The sequence below is a fragment of the Pinus tabuliformis genome, chromosome 6 (genome assembly GCF_031772625.1).
Source record: "Pinus tabuliformis cultivar Carrire ecotype Pingquan chromosome 6, CPIR1, whole genome shotgun sequence".
NCBI lineage: Eukaryota > Viridiplantae > Streptophyta > Pinopsida > Pinales > Pinaceae > Pinus > Pinus tabuliformis.
This window is the reverse complement of record NC_142292.1, coordinates 116,680,399-116,700,300: the sequence shown is the minus strand read 5'-3', so window position 1 is coordinate 116,700,300 and position 19,902 is coordinate 116,680,399. Positions and strand designations below refer to the sequence as shown.

The window sequence follows — 19,902 nt, the reverse complement described above, 5'->3', positions numbered from 1 at the left end:
TAAAATCTTGATGTAAAAATTATTTAGTGCATGGTCCCTCATAATTAGACACAATGGCTAAATATTAGAGGGTTGGAAAAATTATTAATCCCCTCATCAGTCAATTAATTAAATTTTCTGGCAAAATTAAATTAAATCCTAAGCCAGAAATTTAATTAATTTTGTGTCCTAGGTAAAATTAATTTCTCCAATGGTGAAATTCGTGGGTTTTAAAGAAGTTAAAATTTGGAGGTTCCCGGCCAAGGGAATATTGAAGAAATCAAGAAATTTTGGACCCTTGGGCTTGGATGGTTAAGTCAAAATCAAAATTTTGAGAAAATTAACTCAAAATAATTAATTTTGAGTTAATTAAAAATCAATTAAATGGTAAATTCGATCTTTCCTCAAAATTAAATAATTTTGATGGTGATGATTAAAGATTAAATAAATCTTTATGAACGGTCGAGATTAATTTGACAAAGATGAAGCCAACTAGCCATTGGAGATTTTACCTATAAATTAGAGGTTTGTGTCAGTTTGTTTTTCATCCAATCTCTGAGTCATGTGCTTAACAAGAAGCTCAGGTGTAATCTTTTTTCTGGATAATAAGGAAAGACTTTGGGGTTAAATTTTTGCTTGTGTTACTCTTCATGGAAATGATATAAGATGTTTCATTTTCATGCTTCATGGAGATGCTATAAGATGTTTCATTTTCATGCATAATTTTTTTTAAAGCCATTGATGATAGCTTCTGAAGAGTGATTTGAGTATAAGTATCTTGCTTTGTCGTTGGGGTTTGAATAATAATTTGAATTTTTAACGTAATAGCAGATATCTCTATTTGTCTAAGTTTTATTATTATTTTCTCGCTTTATTTTTAATGGTTGGTTCGAGTTTTGCAGGGAAGTCTTGATTTAGATCATTGGGCGTTAGGGGAAGTTTTCAGTTGGACCAGCCAAGTTCTGATCCGTATTTCTGAAGAGCCCAGCTAAATTACTTCGAGCTTATCATAAAAATTTTGTTTGTGGTGCACTAAGGGTTCCAAGTTAGCACCTCCTTTTAAAATTTAAAAAATCTTTTAATTTCTGTGCGGCATAATGATACATCTGACTACTTATGGCTTTTAGCTTGTAATTATTGTAATTATTTATCTGGGTTTTTGGGGTTTTTAATTTCATGTATATATTGTTTCTGGGTGTTTTATTTTTCTTTTTGCAGCTGTAGATCTGAAGGGAAATTTCATTTGAAGCCAGATATAGGCCCTGGAGGGTAAGATCTGGCCTCAATCTCATCTTGCAGGGGCATTATTCTTTTTACAGTTCGAGGGTTTGAAAAATTTAAATCTGTGGTTGTTATAAGTTTCTCTTGGAAGGAAATCTGAAGCAAAAAAAATATACTAGTTTAAAATTAAATTTTTCTTGGATTTGTTTTGGAGTTTTTGAGGCCACCATTTTTTCCCTGAAAGCCTCTCTTTTCTCTGTTGCCTGAGGTTTTCCATCTGCTCGAAATTTCGATTTTTCATTTATTTATTATTATTATCTGAAACCCCTTATTTCTCCATCGCTGCAAACTCTCGTGGTTGCCATAACCTGCATTTTCTCCATCGAAATCCTACTGCTGCCCACGTCTTCTCATTTCCTCCATCGTCGTCGGCTCCCCACATCTCCTTGCTTCTCGCACTACCTTACTCCCATACGACCTGCGTCCTCCTTTACCCTCGCAGCTCCTTCTCCCTCACCCATTCTCCTCTGTTGGAAATAATACTGAGAGGGGGGGTGAATCAGTATTATCAGATCAATCAAACTTTTCAATGCTCAGAAACATATACGCTACTTCAGTTAAGTGAACCAGCGTGTACACGCTACTGTGACTAAGTAAAACAGCGTATAAGAAGAAAACTCACAATTTAGTTAGCTTATTCTTCAGTTAAGTGCATCAGGACATTATTCACCACATTAACAGTAAACATGTGCAGTATAACAGAACAGATCAAAAGCCACACACATGAACACCAAGATATAAGGTGGAAACCCAATGTGGGTGAAAACCACCTGCTGCAAGTTGTCTCTATCTTTCTTTAATATGAAACTTCAGTTTACAATCTTTTGTACTGGTGCAGCCTTATACCAGTACGCAGGCTACAACCTTCTCTCGTTCTCCAAACTTCCTTGGAAGGGAGCTCCAACCCCCTTTGCTCTTGTACTAGCCAAGATACTAGTACGTAGGTGCTGACCTACAATCTTCTTTCTTTCAGGTATCACTTTTCATACATTTTCAGACTTGGATATTCCTGAAGCACAACATTACAATCTGAAGACCACAATTCATTCAATTTCCACAACAGATCATTGAAGCATAAAACAACCAAACTTTGAATCACTGAACCACTGAACCCTGTCAATCACCAGTTACCAGAACACAGAGCAGACTACAGAACTCTGCAATAACAGTCAGACCCCACTGTAAACCCAAAATCAAGCTTCAAAAGATATACGCTACTTCAATGAGAAAAACCCGCGTATACACGCGCTTTTACCGAAGCCAACCTGCGTACAGATCTAAAAATAAACTTTCTCAATTTGCAGCTGTACCAGACATTAGTTAGACCCAGAACATAACATTGCGACAATATGCAGATCTAGAAATACGCATAATCAACCATATCATGATAGTGCATTTCAAACCATTATATCCCGATCTATCCTTAGATCTAGTCTTCCATCAACCGATGTGATCTCTCCTTGGCTTAGATCAAGCAACCCAGAACCTGCATATCAGATCTCTTTCTCTCTTAGATATTCAAGCCTTGTCGAAAGATATCTTTGCCTAATGATCTTCTTCTCCTTATATAGCCTTAGGCCTTGCTCAATACCAAGAGCCAAAACCATAGTAACACAATACCATCAACTTCAAAACTAGGGATCGACACGCCCGTCGAGACACAATGGTCCGAAATCATAGGCACAACTTCCAAGGACTAACCACCATGGACCAAAGGTACTTTTCCACATACACGCGCTTTTTCTGAATCCACTAGCGTGTACACGCGACTTGGGCTTAACGAACCTGCGTATATGAACTTCCTTGGCATGCTGTACTAAGATCTGTCTTCTGATTAAGTTGCCATCACCTGTACCAACCTCTGAGCACCTGTACCAACCTCTGAGTGAGTTGCCATCAAGGACAACACTTGAATCATAATGCCAACAATCTCCCCCTTTGGACTTGATGGCAACCACCACACCAAGTCACTCTCCCCCTTTGACATCAAGGGCAAAGGGCTGTGCTCCCCCTGAGGACATGCTGATACCTCTGCTTGGCTGTGCTGACTCATGCTCCCCCTGACAGTAGACCAGATCTGCAAAAGATGTTCTTCAACAAGAACCAAGACTTATACACCATAAGGGACTTTCCTATCACCAAAAGACTCAATACTTACATCCATACTCCCTACCAAGAGGGGACATATCAGAAACAACCAATTATATATATATTACAGCATTCATCCCAGGCATAGTGGGGAAACCAACATAGGCCGTTACATGACCTTGACACCATAAAAGAGACATCGCAAGAGAGATACATGACATAGAGACAACAGATCTAGACCAAGACTTATGAAAGTCACCAGCAGCATATGATAAACATCTTTTTAGATCAGCAACCAGGATTTCTTTCTGAGCTCCTTTTCCTGAAATCAACAACCAAAACATCTGAATGCCAACAATGCTTTATGAGACTTTTAAGCTGCTCCCCCTGAACCTGTGCCTGCTGCACCCCCTGAAACCGTGCCTGAAGAATTCTGACATACCCATTGCTGTTCAGAACTCCAGAGTTTGCCCTTGCTGTTCAGAACTTCATATACGCGATTTCTCCTGCATTAAACAGCGTATGTACGCGGATATAATCTCTGCAACAAGCGTACACCTTACACGCGACTTTCCCATCATAAATCCGCGTGTATACGCGTATATACCTTTCGTAACTTGCGTATACCAACTTTTCTGTAGAACAGACAAGCTTCAACAGCAGGATGAAGCATCAACTACTCCCAGCTTTTGTCTGAGATATTCAAAAGTTTCCCTGGGCAGTGGTTTTGTGAGAATATCAGCAACTTGTTCCTTAGAAGGAACATACTCCAACTTGACCTTCTGCTCAAGCACTTGTTCCCGAAGAAAATGGTACTTGATTGGTATGTGCTTGGTCTTTGAGTGCATGACAGGATTCTTTGAAATGCTGATTGCACTTGTATTATCACATAAGATAGAAACTGGTGGAGTGCAAGTGATTTGAAAGTCCTGCAAGGTCTGCATCATCCAAAGAAGTTGTGTGCAACAAGATGCTGCAGCCACATATTCTGCTTCAGCTGTAGATAAGGCAATCGAACTCTGTTTCTTGCTGAACCAAGATACTAATCTGGAACCCATGAAGAAAGCACCACCACTTGTGCTTTTCCTATCATCCACACTTCCAGCCCAATCTGCATCTGTGTAAGCATGAAGAGTGAGATCTGTATTTCTAGGATACCATAAGCCATAGTTTTGGGTCCCTTGAAGATATTTGAAGATTCTTTTGACTGCCTGAAGATGAGTTTCCTTTGGGTTGGCTTGAAATCTTCCAACCATTCCTACTGCATGTGTAATATCTGGTCGAGTACCTGTCAAATAAAGCAAACTCCCAATCATGGATCTATAAGTGGGTTGGTGAACTGCTGCTGATTCATCATTTGCACTGAGGCTGCATCCTGTAACCATGGGTGTACAAACTGGCTTTGACTCTTCCATGCCATACTTCTTCAAGATCTGCTTGAGGTATTTGGTTTGAGACAAGAAGATACCTCCTTCATTTTGTTGGATTTGCAATCCAAGAAAATATGTCAATTCTCCAAGAAGTGACATTTCGAATTCTTTCTGCATAACCAAGGCAAAGTTTTGACTCATAGTCTCTTCATTGCTGCCAAAAATAATATCATCTACATAAACAACAAGAATTAGCAATTTGTTATTTTCAACTTTTATATAGAGATTGCTATCTGCTGATCCTTTTGAAAAGCCTTGTTGGTGAAGATATTTGTCCAATCGATAGTACCAAGCCCTTGGAGCTTGTTTGAGCCCATAGAGTGCCTTTTTCAATCTGCATACAAGGTTTGGATCATTCCCAAGAATGAAACCATCTGGCTGCTCAATATATACTTCTTCTTCTAAGTCTCCATTCAGGAAGGCTGATTTCACGTCCATTTGAAATACCTTGAAGTTTTGAAAGCTTGAGAGAGCAAGGAACATTCGGATGGCCTCTAGTCTTGCCACAGGAGCAAAGGTCTCTTCAAAATCTATTCCTTCTTGCTGTGCATACCCTTTACAAACAAGTCTGGCCTTGTTTCTAATTACTTCTCCATTTTCATTTAATTTATTCTTGAAGACCCATTTTGTTCCTATTACATTCTTATCTTTTGGTCTAGGAACTAATTCCCAAGTGTTGTTCTTTTCGATTTGCTCAAGTTCTTCATCCATTGCTTTGACCCAACATTCATCTTTGCATGCTTCTTTCACATTTTGTGGTTCAATGGAGGAGAGTAGAGCCAAGTAGCTTGAAGCTTCTGCAAGTGTCCTTCTTGTTTGTACTCCTGCTTCTTTCTGCCCCACAATCTGAGTTTCTGGATGATTCTTTTGGACATATCTGGATGGAGTCTTCTCTTCTATTCTTGTCTGCTCCTCTGGTTCTTCTTGAGATTCTTCTTCTTCTTGAGGTTCTTCTTCTTCATCATTTCGCCTTTGAGAGTAACCTTCATCTTCTTCAATGTCTTCATGATGAACTTGCCTAGGAATATATCCCTTCTCATCAACCACTATATCAATACTGTCAACAATTCTGCCAAGTCTTTTATTGTAGCACTTGTATGCTTTGCTATGTGGAGAATAACCAAGAAGAATGCCCTCATCTGCTCTAGGTTCAAGTTTGCCAAGTTGCTCATCAGTATTCTTAATATAACATTTGCTCCCAAAGATTTTGAAATGCTTCACGGAAGGAGTTTTACCACTCCAAAGCTCATGAGGTGTTTGAGTGCTGTTTACTCGGACATTTGTTTTGTTAAGAATGATAACAGCAGCATGTGCAGCTTCACCCCAGAAGGTTGCAGGAGTACCTGATTCATCGAGCATAGCACGAGCCATTTGTTGGATAGTTCTGTTCATTCTTTCCACAACCCCATTTTGCTGAGGAGTTCTAGCTGTAGAGAATTCTCTTCTTATCCCATGTTCATCGCAGAAATCGAAAAATTCATTTGATGTGAACTCCCCACCTCTGTCAGATCTGAGGCACTTAATTTTGTGTCCTGATTCATTTTCAGCCAATGCTTTGAAGGATTTGAATTTTTCGAATGCTTCATCTTTGTGCTTCATAAGCCCTAACCAAACAAACCTTGAGAAATCATCAATGAATAATATCAGATATTCTTCTCCTCGAGGTGTCCTTTTCCTAAATGGACCACATACATCTGTATGGACTAGCTCAAGAGGCAAGCTAGCTGATCCTTCCTTCTCTGGAAAGTTAGTTCTGGTTTGCTTTCCAAACTGACAAGATTTGCATATGGTGTTGTCTGGAATTTTGATATCTGGAAGATCGCGAACTGCCTGATATTTGCATGCTTTCCTTATTTGTGAGAAGCTTAGATGTCCCAACCTTCGATGCCATAACCAGTGCTCTTCATCCTTGCTAAGATAGCATTGTTGTTGTCCTTCTTCAAATATGTACAGATTATTTGGAGTTCTTTTGCCTTTGAGAACTGTTTTACCTGTATCAAGATCACGAACAAGACATCCATTCGATCTGAAAATAACCTCGGTTTTTTGATCACACATCTGGCTGACACTTAGTAGATTATGCTTCAATCCATCAACATACAAAACATTTCCAGCCTTGACCTTTTCTTTCAAAGGAGCAATACCTTTTCCTTTTATAGTTGCAGGAGTATCATTTCCAAAAGAAACTTTCTTTCCCTTTTCTAAAGTAGAATAAGATTCAAGTTTTTCTTTATCACCTGTCATATGTTTCGAACATCCACTGTCAATGTACCATAGATTTTCCTGTCCTTCTGCATAAAAAGCTATCCCACATCTTTCTGTCTGAGGTTCCTTTATTCTCCATTTTTTGGTGCTCGTGGCTTGTTCCTTTTTCTCCTGAAACCTGCTCCTGCATTCAGACTCTTTATGACCAAAATTATTGCAAATAGAACATTCAACTTCATTTTCAAGAACCGAAAAGTTGTTATAGGTCCTCTTTGTAATCCCTGTCATACTTCTTTGTTTTTGAGCTTCCCTAGTCATGATTGTTTTATATGCAACACATTGAGCTGCTTTGTGACCAAAGTTATGGCAAGAAAAGCATTGTCCATTGAAGAAGCTTCTGCGGTTATTGAATCTACCAGCCAACTGATTGTAATTTCTATTTTCATCTATTCTTGTGCCAAACTGAGAAGATTTTACCTGTGGTTGGTTGTAGCTTTTGTTCACCCTTAAGAAGGATTGTCCCTGATAGTTTCTGTTTGTAATTCGTCCCTGCTTTACCTGATTATCTTCATTGTTCTTCTGCTCATTTCTTCTTGCTGCATCAAGATAACTTTTTGAGGTGGATGCTTGAGAGGTTTCTCCATTATAGCCCAAACCTGTCTTGTTTAGAGGAGACCGCTGCACATTGATAATCTCATCCAAAGTTTCAGATCCTTTGACAAACTTAAGATTAATAGCTTTTGTTTTTTCAATTTCTTTTCTGAGACCAACAATTTCACCTTCTAGTTTTTCAAGATGTTTTTCCTTTTCATCAATTTGAAATTGCAAAGTATCAATGATCACACTCTTTTCTTCTATGCATCTCTTGAGTCTAGTAATTTCATTATAGAGATTATCCACATCTACAGCATCCTCATAATCATCATCTTCAAATGCCATTAACAGCTTATATTTATTACCTTGTTCATCTTCATCACTGTTTGATAAGCCATCACTATCTTCATGGGTGTAGTAGCTTTTCTTATTTGCACTTTGTTTCTTGTTCCATCTAGCAGGTTCTTTTCCTTTATCCTTATAAGGACATTTTGCAGCATAATGACCTACTCTTCCACAAGCAAAGCATTTGAAAGGTAGCTTACCTCTGAACCTTCCAGCACCCCTTTGAAGATTTCTGACAAAATTTGATTCTTCTTCCTCTTCTTCTGGAACATGGCTTGCTTCATAGTAATCTTCTTTTCCTGATGCCTTAAAAGCAGCTTCCCTTCTGTCTGATGGACCTCCCTTTCTCATTTCATAAGCAGTTAGAATTCCATGTAGCTGAGACATAGTGAGAACTTTGAGATTTTCCTTTTCTTCTATTGCAGATACTTTAGATTCAAACTTGGGGGATAATGATCTTAGAATCTTTTGAACTACTATAGTCTCTCTTATTTCTTCACCCAAATTTTTCATACAATTAACAATCTCATCTACCCGAAGAAAATAATTAGCCACACTTTCATCATTATACATCTTGAGAGTCTCATATTGAATCCTGAGAGTTTGAAGTTTAGCTTGCTTTACCTGTTCATCTCCTTCATAGCTAGTGATCATTTTGTCCCATATCTCTTTTGCTGATTTGAAGTGCATGACCTTCATGAATTCTGTTTGGGATATACTTCCTAATAGAGTACTGACTGCTTTTGCATTTGTTTCATATGTCTTTTTCTCAGCTGGATCTGTAGGAGTAGCTGAAGGAAAAGCATAGCCTGTTTCTACAATGTTCCAAACTTCTGTACCAAGAGATTGAAGATATGCAGTAACTCTTACCTTCCAATAATTGAAATTTGTTCCATCAAAAACGGTGGCCTGATTGATGCTTCTTTCTCGTAGTTGCTCATGATGAATGATCTACCTTCAAGCGATCAAGCTTCTCTGAAGGACCTGCTCTGATACCAATTGTTGGAAATAATACTGAGAGGGGGGGTGAATCAGTATTATCAGATCAATCAAACTTTTCAATGCTCAGAAACATATACGCTACTTCAGTTAAGTGAACCAGCGTGTACACGCTACTGTGACTAAGTAAAACAGCGTATAAGAAGAAAACTCACAATTTAGTTAGCTTATTCTTCAGTTAAGTGCATCAGGACATTATTCACCACATTAACAGTAAACATGTGCAGTATAACAGAACAGATCAAAAGCCACACACATGAACACCAAGATATAAGGTGGAAACCCAATGTGGGTGAAAACCACCTGCTGCAAGTTGTCTCTATCTTTCTTTAATATGAAACTTCAGTTTACAATCTTTTGTACTGGTGCAGCCTTATACCAGTACGCAGGCTACAACCTTCTCTCGTTCTCCAAACTTCCTTGGAAGGGAGCTCCAACCCCCTTTGCTCTTGTACTAGCCAAGATACTAGTACGTAGGTGCTGACCTACAATCTTCTTTCTTTCAGGTATCACTTTTCATACATTTTCAGACTTGGATATTCCTGAAGCACAACATTACAATCTGAAGACCACAATTCATTCAATTTCCACAACAGATCATTGAAGCATAAAACAACCAAACTTTGAATCACTGAACCACTGAACCCTGTCAATCACCAGTTACCAGAACACAGAGCAGACTACAGAACTCTGCAATAACAGTCAGACCCCACTGTAAACCCAAAATCAAGCTTCAAAAGATATACGCTACTTCAATGAGAAAAACCCGCGTATACACGCGCTTTTACCGAAGCCAACCTGCGTACAGATCTAAAAATAAACTTTCTCAATTTGCAGCTGTACCAGACATTAGTTAGACCCAGAACATAACATTGCGACAATATGCAGATCTAGAAATACACATAATCAACCATATCATGATAGTGCATTTCAAACCATTATATCCCGATCTATCCTTAGATCTAGTCTTCCATCAACCGATGTGATCTCTCCTTGGCTTAGATCAAGCAACCCAGAACCTGCATATCAGATCTCTTTCTCTCTTAGATATTCAAGCCTTGTCGAAAGATATCTTTGCCTAATGATCTTCTTCTCCTTATATAGCCTTAGGCCTTGCTCAATACCAAGAGCCAAAACCATAGTAACACAATACCATCAACTTCAAAACTAGGGATCGACACGCCCGTCGAGACACAATGGTCCGAAATCATAGGCACAACTTCCAAGGACTAACCACCATGGACCAAAAGGTACTTTTCCACATACACGCGCTTTTTCTGAATCCACCTAGCGTGTACACGCGACTTGGGCTTAACGAACCTGCGTATATGAACTTCCTTGGCATGCTGTACTAAGATCTGTCTTCTGATTAAGTTGCCATCACCTGTACCAACCTCTGAGCACCTGTACCAACCTCTGAGTGAGTTGCCATCAAGGACAACACTTGAATCATAATGCCAACATCCTCTGCCACCATTCTCCCTAACGCTGCCACCTTCTGCCGTCGAGTAGACCTGCCTCTCCTTAGCCCCCGGCCCTGTATTCTTCTTCCTTAGCTTCTCTTTCCCATGTCCATTCTCATTCCCTTGCTGCAAAAAACGTGTGTGTATCCCCTTCTCTCCCTTCGTGCTGCGTTCCTCAGCCATTCTCCTCTCCTTATTCAACTTGCGTCCCGACCTAGGTCTCTTCCTCCATTGAGCTCCTCCCGCTGCCTCTCGCCCACACCTGCACAACACTCAAACAATTCGACCCTTCTTTTAATTCATTTATGTTTGATTTATGCGTTAGGGTTAACTCTTTTGGTTTTTGATTTATTTTTGATTTTTTTTTTACTTTGGTTCTAAACTTTAGTTAGGATTAAACTTTAATCAAATTCAATTTTATTTTTTGTTATGACTTTTTGATTTCTTTTATTTTGATTTAATTTTAATTGTTTTGTTTTTACATTTTTTTATTTTAACTTACGATTTTGATTTTTGTTTTGATTTCCTTTCTTTTATTTTTATTTTGATTTTGCTTAAAACATTTAAAATATTAAAAAACTAAAAAATTTAAAAAAATTTGGTGACTTTGGAATTGCGAATGAAATAAATCAGAAGGAGAATTTAGGCTTTCACATTTAAACAAATAAATTTTTATGTGGCCATACGGCCCATTAAAATTTTATAGTTAATTAAGGTCTTTTGATTTTTATTTTTGGTCACACCAAAAAATTTAACTGCCACATTAAATTTGCTTCATAAGCTTAGCACATTAAAAATTTACCTAAGGGATAACTAAATTCTAATCTAAAGTTCCTTGGTGTCTTTTTTGTGTTAAGTGTAACATTTTAAGTGTAAAATTTTGTGGTATTGATTTCTCTATTGTCAAGCACAATTTATGTTTTAGAATCATATCTAAAAATTGATTATAGAAAAAAGACAATTTTTCCTAGATTTGGGTCACTAAAGAAAAATCATTTTAATTTTAGGATTGTGAATTGCTTAGCATTTGAATTTCATGGTTTTTCAAGATGTTTAGATCTTTCAAAATTTAATTGCTAGAATATTTTGCATCTATTGAGATTGATCGTCATATTAATCAATGTTGCATTAATCGTTATCGGGATAATATCGGCGCGAGGAAAAAATAGGAAAAAATAGTAACTATCGGGAAATAATCGGAAATAATCAGGAAAAAATCATTTGGTACAAAAATATTCATTTTTTTAATATCTAAACTATCTACAACATAAAATAAATACATTGACACATAAATATGATAAAAGAACTAATGTATAAGATGTTTAATATCATTTCTAGTGCTAAAATCACACATAACATTGAATCATGTCTTGAATAGTAAGTCCTGACTCTTGAGTCCCAACTCAGCCTCAAAATATCAACAAAAAATATAATAATGTATCTCATCATGTCATAATGTCATATATAATAAAATGAAGAAAATAACTAAAGTCTAATCCTATTGATTTCCTCTGCCCCTCTTGCGAGAAAATGCCACAGCTTTCCCTTTCCCTCTAGATGTAGATACTAGTGTTGGTGGAGTTGGCAGTGGAGTCTGCTATGCTCTAGAAGCTGAAGAACTAGAAGTAGGAGCTATAGGAGGTAGACCACATCCTCTACTGGTGGCAGGGGTAGCCTGGGCAGGTGGTGTCACCTGGAAACATTACAATCTCCCAATCCTGAAATCCTGAAAAACTGATAACTCTGCTGCATTTTGAATGAAATCTAAAATTTTACTTTCTCCATATGAAATCCAATGAGGCCGGAACCACTCTCAAACATCCTGAGTCATTTCATGGTAATGTTAAAAATTTAAGTAAAAGGATGAAAATGAAGATTAAGGAGAATGTCACTTTTACTTTAAGAATTTAACATTACCATGAATAGCATATCAATACTAGGGCCTAGACTTAATCATTACGTTGCCCCACTCAAAAATTATTTGTTTCTTTCAAAAAAATTGCATTTCGAACATTTAGCATTCCTTATAAAACATCGCTGCCCCGACTGTGCGAATGATTTCATAAAAAAACCAAAAAAAACATTATAAAACCTCGCTGCTGGATACCCCCACGATAATTTCGATTGTTATCGCGAAAAATTCGAATTTATCGCGATAATTTCATAAAAATCATGCAAAAAAAATTACCTGCAATAAATTCGTATAAAAATCGCGATAAAATCGTTTTATCGAAAAAAGCGCAATAAAACGATAAAATCGCGATTTTATCGCGATTTTCACAACACTGATATTAATTGCTTGAATTATTTTATGTCCATTGCATATTAAATATTTTGTGAATACTTCGAGCAATTTGAAGAATTTCAACCCCCACTCGGGTTATTGGTTTTTCTTATCACTCCATGCATTTAGTTTTAAATCCAAGCATAATAAAAATTCTAAAATATGGAAATGACTATTTTCTGAAAACACAAATTTAGAGATTTCTCAACTGCTGAAATTGCAGAAATAAAACACAACAAAATTATGACAACCACACACAGAAAATAACACAGTAATTTTTAGACTTAGTCAATGTGACCCTAGAAAAACCCCCTACAACTCTTGGGGAAAACCAGTTTGAGAGCTCTTCTTTATTTCTGAAAATGCTTTTACAGAGAAACTGAAATACATAGTAAAAATTTCAGCAACCATAAATTACAACTTATCTCGATTTTTGTGCTTGAACTCCACCTTGAAAATCATGCCAATTAGCCAAAACATAATTTTTTCCATCAATAAAGCAACATTAAATGTTGTACGGCCTGGCTCAAAATTCGTGCCCAGAACAGAGCATGCAGATTTCAATAGTACGACTGCCTCGAAAATCATGCCCAAAACCTGCCTCGAAATTTGTTCCCTTATTGCTGTCCCTTTTCCTCAATTTTTGTGCTTTTCTCCTGCTATACGGTTTTGCCTTGGGATGCGTGTCAATAAATGCTTCTACCCAGATTTGCTGAAATGTCTTCTTATTGCTCTCCTTCACTTCCTCACTACTCAGAAATTTTCTTCTTGCTCTCTCTTCTCTTTCTCTCAAATGCTCATGAAAGAATGAATTGATCTTTTTCTCTTCTCTTCTCCTTTTACTCTCTAAATGACCTTTTGGGTTACCCTAAGATCTAATGGCTGAGATTCATTTAGATCTAGGGATGAGAATAAATGTGCATTTAATTCTCACTTTCTATTTTTTAACTCATCCACTTAAATAAAGACCCACTTATCCTTTTATTTCCATAGTCACTTTTTCACTTTCTAATTCTTCATTGACTTTAATAAAGTCACCTTTAAATTAGAATGTAACTTTACCACTTATAAAGTCACTTTTAAATTAAATTGACTTTACCACTTATAAAGTCACTTTAGGAGAAAAGTACAAATAAATTTGGACACTTTTCCCTAGGCCAAAGATCAAAGCCTTAGGGAACCACTTGTCCTCTGGGACCCAAATTTTAACACAATTATCAAAGTACTCTATCATAAAATTGTGATAAATTGCATATCTTTTGTTCCGAAGCCAAGTATTTTTGTTGGCATTGATATTAGATTGTAAAGATTTTTTTTGTTCTCTTTGAGCTATAACTGTATCAAAAAAGATTTGAAGTAAGCTTGTGGTTTAATTGCGATATTTTAAAGGGTTTATCTTTTAAGTCTTCATCTAGTAAAGTGAACATTTCATTTTGGTGATTAAGAGCTTTTTCAATACAAGCGTTTCTAATCCTCGAGTCTATCTTCATCTTATCATATCATGCATTTGCATATTAAGTTAGTTTTGCATAATTAAAATTTACTTTCAAGCATAAGCTTGGTCGATAGAGAGATAGGTACCCATCCATCTTTGCTTGAGAAGCCTGCTTTTAATAGTACTTAAAATGGTGACCTTGCAGTCATCAGAGCCACAACTCTCTGTAGCGCTGGAGGCACCGAGTATGTTAGATTTTCAGGAGAGGTATTGTAATCACAACTTAGTGTGCTTCACTTTATCTTCTCTCTGCCACTTACTACGAAATCAGGTTCAATATAGAAAAGATCGAAGGGTTTAAACTTAGATAGGCATTAAACTAAAATGAACCAAGATTCTTGCATCTCACATTAGTTTTAGAATCTGCATTTCATATAAGATAGTCATTCATCTAAGCAATGGTTGCTAATCGATTACTTGGTCTTAATTTCCCTAGCAGGATTATTGACTCTATAAGGCACTGGTATCAATCATTTAAATTTAATCAAATCCTAAAGTCTTGCTAAATCTTAATCAAATACTTGATCATTTCACTTTGTCTCCCGAACTAGTTGGTTCCCAACTAGTTCTCCTTCATTCCATTTCTGTAGGGTCTACCCCCCTTAACCTGTTGTAGGGAGACAACTTAAACGAAGAGATTGGGGATCAGTGTGACAGCCTCCGATCTGAGCCGCTGTCGTGGTGCCTAGACATTCTGTGCGACAATAGACCCTATAGATTGTAACCATGTGGTTAAGGCATAGGTGCACATTAGCACGCGTTGGACTAACCCATACATCGGTGATCACCCCTACAAATGAAGGCTTCCACAAAACCATGAGTCCTCAAGAAAGATCACCTAAGGCCTTCCAATCTTGTACAAGATGAAAGGAACCTGAAGTAAACCTCAAGGAACTAGCCATGGTCCAACCAAAACAACAAGATACAAACTCAGTGGGAAGACACAAGGTCTAGGATACCTAATATAGGGCCTCACATGGCTTTTACATTGCTTTTAACTTGTGACCTTGGGCTTACTATGGTGGTGATAAATACTGTAAAAAATAATTGCAAAGTGTTCATATGTACCTTGAAGCATAAAAACTATGGCTGAAGCAAGAAAACTGATAGCTTGAAGACTTAATATGTTAAAATACATGAGGTATTTAAAATAATAATTTATTAATATATATAAAATGTATAAGTGATGAATGTTACAATGAGGACCCGCACATATATACCTAAGCAGGTGTTCTTTTGTAAAAGACATGCCTTTTCACTTAACTTAATGACTATTTAACATAATCAATATTTAATTATTTAATATTTACATTTATTTTATTTATTTACTTGTTATGAATTATATTCATAACATAGCCCCTTCCTTCAGAAGCTTTGTCCTCAAAGCTATATTGCTGGCAATTGTCTTTGTAGTTGTTGTCTCGGCATATGGAAACTCGCCGCCACTGGTACCTTAGCTTCTATAATTCACTAGTAGCTCTATTTTGAAACCAGAGTTATTTCTACTCTTGAACCCAGGGTTATGTCTATTTTTTTATTTTTTTATTTTTTTTAATAAGAATTTTTTTTTTTAACTATATTTTTTTTAATAACTATAATTTTTATTTTTTTTCAACTCTAATATTTTTTTAAATAACTCCAAATTTTTATTTTTATTTTAATATAATTTTTTTTTAAATAATAATAATATTTTTTATTTTAATTTAATTAATTAAATAGTTTTTAATTAATTAAATTAATAGTATGACTATATATGTTGGTTTATATTTTGATAAGTGAAACATCATTATGTCCGTTGACTTATGTATTGCCCGATACGAACCGGTGCACCGAACCGATTTGCTGCCTGCAGGGCCACGTACGAATCAGTGCCATACTCCACCTCTTGTCGTTGATTGGGGGCACATTGTTTGGAAATGGACAACACTATCGGGTTTAACAGGTTTGCAGATTCTTTGTCGTAGTGGGAACAGTGCCCATGGATTTGCGGCTTCGCTACTGTGTCCCAACCATGGAATATGGCTACGGTTACAGTGGTAGAGGATTGCGGTGGAAGGTGTGGAGTAGTGTAGAGGAATGCGGTGGCTTTTGGCTGTGGACAGTGCAATAGTGTGGACGGGGGAGCTGGATGGGTGGAGCGTTGGACAGTGCAGGTGCAGAGCAATAAAAAACGATGCGAATGGGCCAAGTTGAAGCCATAAAAATTAGAGTTCGTTAGTTGCTGCGAAAATGCCTGATCCTGTGTCGCTGTTTTTATGGCAGCAATGGCTTCCTCCTCTTTGCGAACGAACTCTTGTATCAGCTCAACATCCCAGTCTTCCTCTCCTTCGAAATTCAAATTTGCCTGCGCCTTCCTTTCGTCCATACTATGGTATAAAATCGATGCAGAAAGAGGTTTCTTGAGAGGAATTCTTATTTTCCTTTGATTGAAATATGTGAAATTTATATAATGGTGTAAATATAACTTAACTAATCGTGGTTCCAAAAGGCACGGTTTTTCAGACCGGCACAATTTTTGGGTGTTCGCTATTTTAATTGGCTTCATATCGATGGTCAACGGAATGGATGGCGGCAGCAGATATGGTACAACTGACGATGTACAAGCTAAGGAGATTTCATTGGACAAAGTTGTTGATAAGGAAACAGAGTCAAGGGCGCGCAATGGTGTCACGTGGGCTGTCTGACTTACAATTTCAGTGAATTTATAAAGTGGCTGCTTTTCGAAAAGAACGAACAAGACCTCTTGAAGCTTATCAGGATCCATTCTTACTTTTTTATTTCGCTAATTTCTCAAAAAGAGGCTAGTCCCGTTTTCATTTCCAGGCACTATCATATTCAGCGTTTGTGGCTTGTTCAAATCATTCCCTGAACATTCCTTTATCTTCGAACTTTTTGTTGTGTCCATATATTTGTGATTCAAACTGGGTTTGGCATCATACTTTTGGTACCCCAGGCCATCTACAACAACCTTGCCTTCACTTGTCTCTGGACAATTATACACTAGACCTGGAATGTTTGTGTGGACCAAGGAGTAAGTGTCTGGTGTAGTGTTAGATACATATGTAGGCATCTCCAATGTAATTTCTCTATTTCCTTCTGACTTAGAAGATTTGTCATCTAATTCAGCGTGCTTTAAACTTTCAATCATCTCAGATTCCCACAGAAATTTGGCCTCGCATCTTTCTTGTTTCTCAAGATAGTCCTCATCCACATCATCTTCATCTGGATCATCATTTTGATCTACATAATCTTCTTCTTCATCATTATCAATATCTTCTTTATGGTCGCTATCATCTTCCCTATTATCGATTTCCTTTCAACATGCTTTAACTTCTGCGTATGATTTTTTTAAACGCTGAAATGCTTCTTGAATTTTACTAAACTGCTCAACGCATTCAGGACGTGAATGTAATGGCACATTGTGCGGTGAACAACGTTCAAAGACTCGCATCATTATATTGTGTGCCATGGCTCTGATACCACTGAAACATAAAAACTGTGGCTGAAGCAAGATAACTGATAGCTTGAAGACTTAATATGTTAAAATACACGAGGTATTTAAAATAATAATTTACTAATATATATAAAATGTATAAGTGATGAATGTTACAATGAGGACCCGCATATATATACCTAAGCAGGTGTCCTTTCGTGACAGCGCATGTCTTTTAGACATGTTTTTTCACTTAACTTAATGACTGTTTAACATAATCAATGTTTATTTATTTAATATTTACATTTATTTTATTTATTTACTTGTTATGAATTATATTCATAACATACCCTTGCTAGCATGCGGGGTAACAAGCCGTCACTAAGGAATGATCCCATCCATCTTTGATTGGGGAAGACCTAAAGACTGATGTGGCACAATCCTCTATGGTGGGTTCTAACTCCTAAGGTAGTTGCAATCCAACCTAAGATTATTTTAATAGAGGAGCAACCTTGACACATGAGCAAGACAACTCTGATGCTCTAGTTTGTCTAAGAAAGAAATAGATGAGACCTAGGATTGGTTAAATTTTAAGTTTTGAGAGCATAAGGTTTGTTTGGAGTAGGGAGAGGAAGCAAGCTTCTAATTGCTATTCGTATTGCAGGCTATCAGTAGTTGTGCAATATTTTGAAACAAAAGAGTTGCTTCTGAACATATGGAGATATGAAGAAATGTTCCGATAGAAATTCTGTCAATTATTGGCACAATAAACACAGAAAAATCTGTAAGGGAATGAACAATTCAGTATCTTAATGTTGCAATACCAAAGCGATGCAAAAGTACTAAATATTGGAAGGAAATTTCTTTATAATAGATGCTACGATAAAGAACTCACTTTCAGAGAAAAACATATATGAATTTCTTCTCATATTTTCCCTTTTCATTCTTTTGATAATAAAGGGGTCATGCGTTTATTGAAAACCTTTTAGAATTCATTGATTCATTATTTTGGAAAGGGCTTGATGTATTGGTTCATCTATGAGAAACATGTGGTAGGGTCAATATTAACCATTGACATCTGTTACTCTGTACTGCATAAGAAATGGTTTACTGAAACCACACTTGAGGTCCAAAGTTGGGTCACAAGTAGGATGATGCAAAGACTTCTTTAAATTTATAGTTTTTGAAATCAGTGCCCCTTTTACTTTGGCACTACAAGAAATTTCAAATTTGTTTTGTCTGGAACTTGTTTTCTAATAATTATATTATTCACTGTTGTGTGATCTTCAGGAGCATTACTGTATTGCTTATGGGATCATAGATCCAAAGGTAATATTCGGGAATGCAAACACCATGCATGAGAAATGCTCACATATATAAAACTTGAGTTAGTTTCAAGCACTGGACTAGTTATTGAATCCTTAACACTGACTGACATTTAGTTGCATGTTCAACAGGGCTTGTTCAAAAATTTTGGCTTTTCCAACACGTAGTCTACTGGATAAGCAACTTAATTATCTTTACAGTGCAAATCTTCTACAGAGTATGGTAAATACAGTTTAGCTGTGGAAACGGAGAGGGTTTAATTCAAATTCACTTGTGTGATAGGTAATAACATGCTGAAATTTTAGAACTTTTGTCAAGGACGTTTTACGGGGATCAATTCTAACTCGAAAGAAACTCTAGTTCTATCTTCTGAATGTTGCGTAGTTGTTCAGAACTTGACATTTTTCCTAGAAATTTGTATTTGCACAGAGGAAAGTAAACGATTTTCTGAATTGACATTGATTTTAAAATAAAAGTTGCTGGGTTTCGGTGCTACTTTTTGATGACTCAACTGTAACTGCACTAAGAAGATTGGAATGATTGTAAATGACTAATTCTGAAGTGTGAAATGGCAGGCCTTGTGATCCCTATAAGATAATCCCGTATGGTTTGCTTGCTGAAGCAAACTATTGCCAATTAAGAAAATTCTTGAGTAACCGATGATATATATGATATACATGCTAGACAAACTTCTAAATGAAGGCAAGTGGTTCAGTGTTTTTGGCATCTCGTGCAACTTTAGCCAGAGTTGGAATTGGTAACTTCAGAAAATAAAATTTTGTCAAGTATTTATGACAAGCTTGTGGATGATGCAATGCAAAGAGTTAGTAGGCATCATGTGCTTTTAACCATGATAGTAGCATTCTTGTTCGACCGCAGTTGGACCTTTAGGAGTAATCATTTGCTGCAAGATTAGTGAGTAGTTCTAACTTATATATATTTCAAATCAAATTGCTTAACTAATGGATTTACGGTCATGT

The 19,902-nt window shown here is 36.8% G+C and overlaps 1 protein-coding gene across 1 annotated transcript in view; it reads left to right on the top strand.

Moving 5' to 3' along the window:
* LOC149257620 (leucine carboxyl methyltransferase 1 homolog) overlaps positions 1–19,182 on the top strand; it is a 320,644-nt gene extending 301,462 nt beyond the window's left edge. Inside the window, exons 12-13 of the mRNA XM_089414464.1 lie at positions 18,887–18,925; positions 19,054–19,182. Of these exons, the coding sequence (XP_089270590.1) occupies positions 18,887–18,925; positions 19,054–19,089 (75 nt within the window). The 3' untranslated portion in view covers positions 19,090–19,182. The remainder of the gene's footprint in view (positions 1–18,886; positions 18,926–19,053) is intronic.
* Positions 19,183–19,902: the final 720 nt, after the last annotated feature.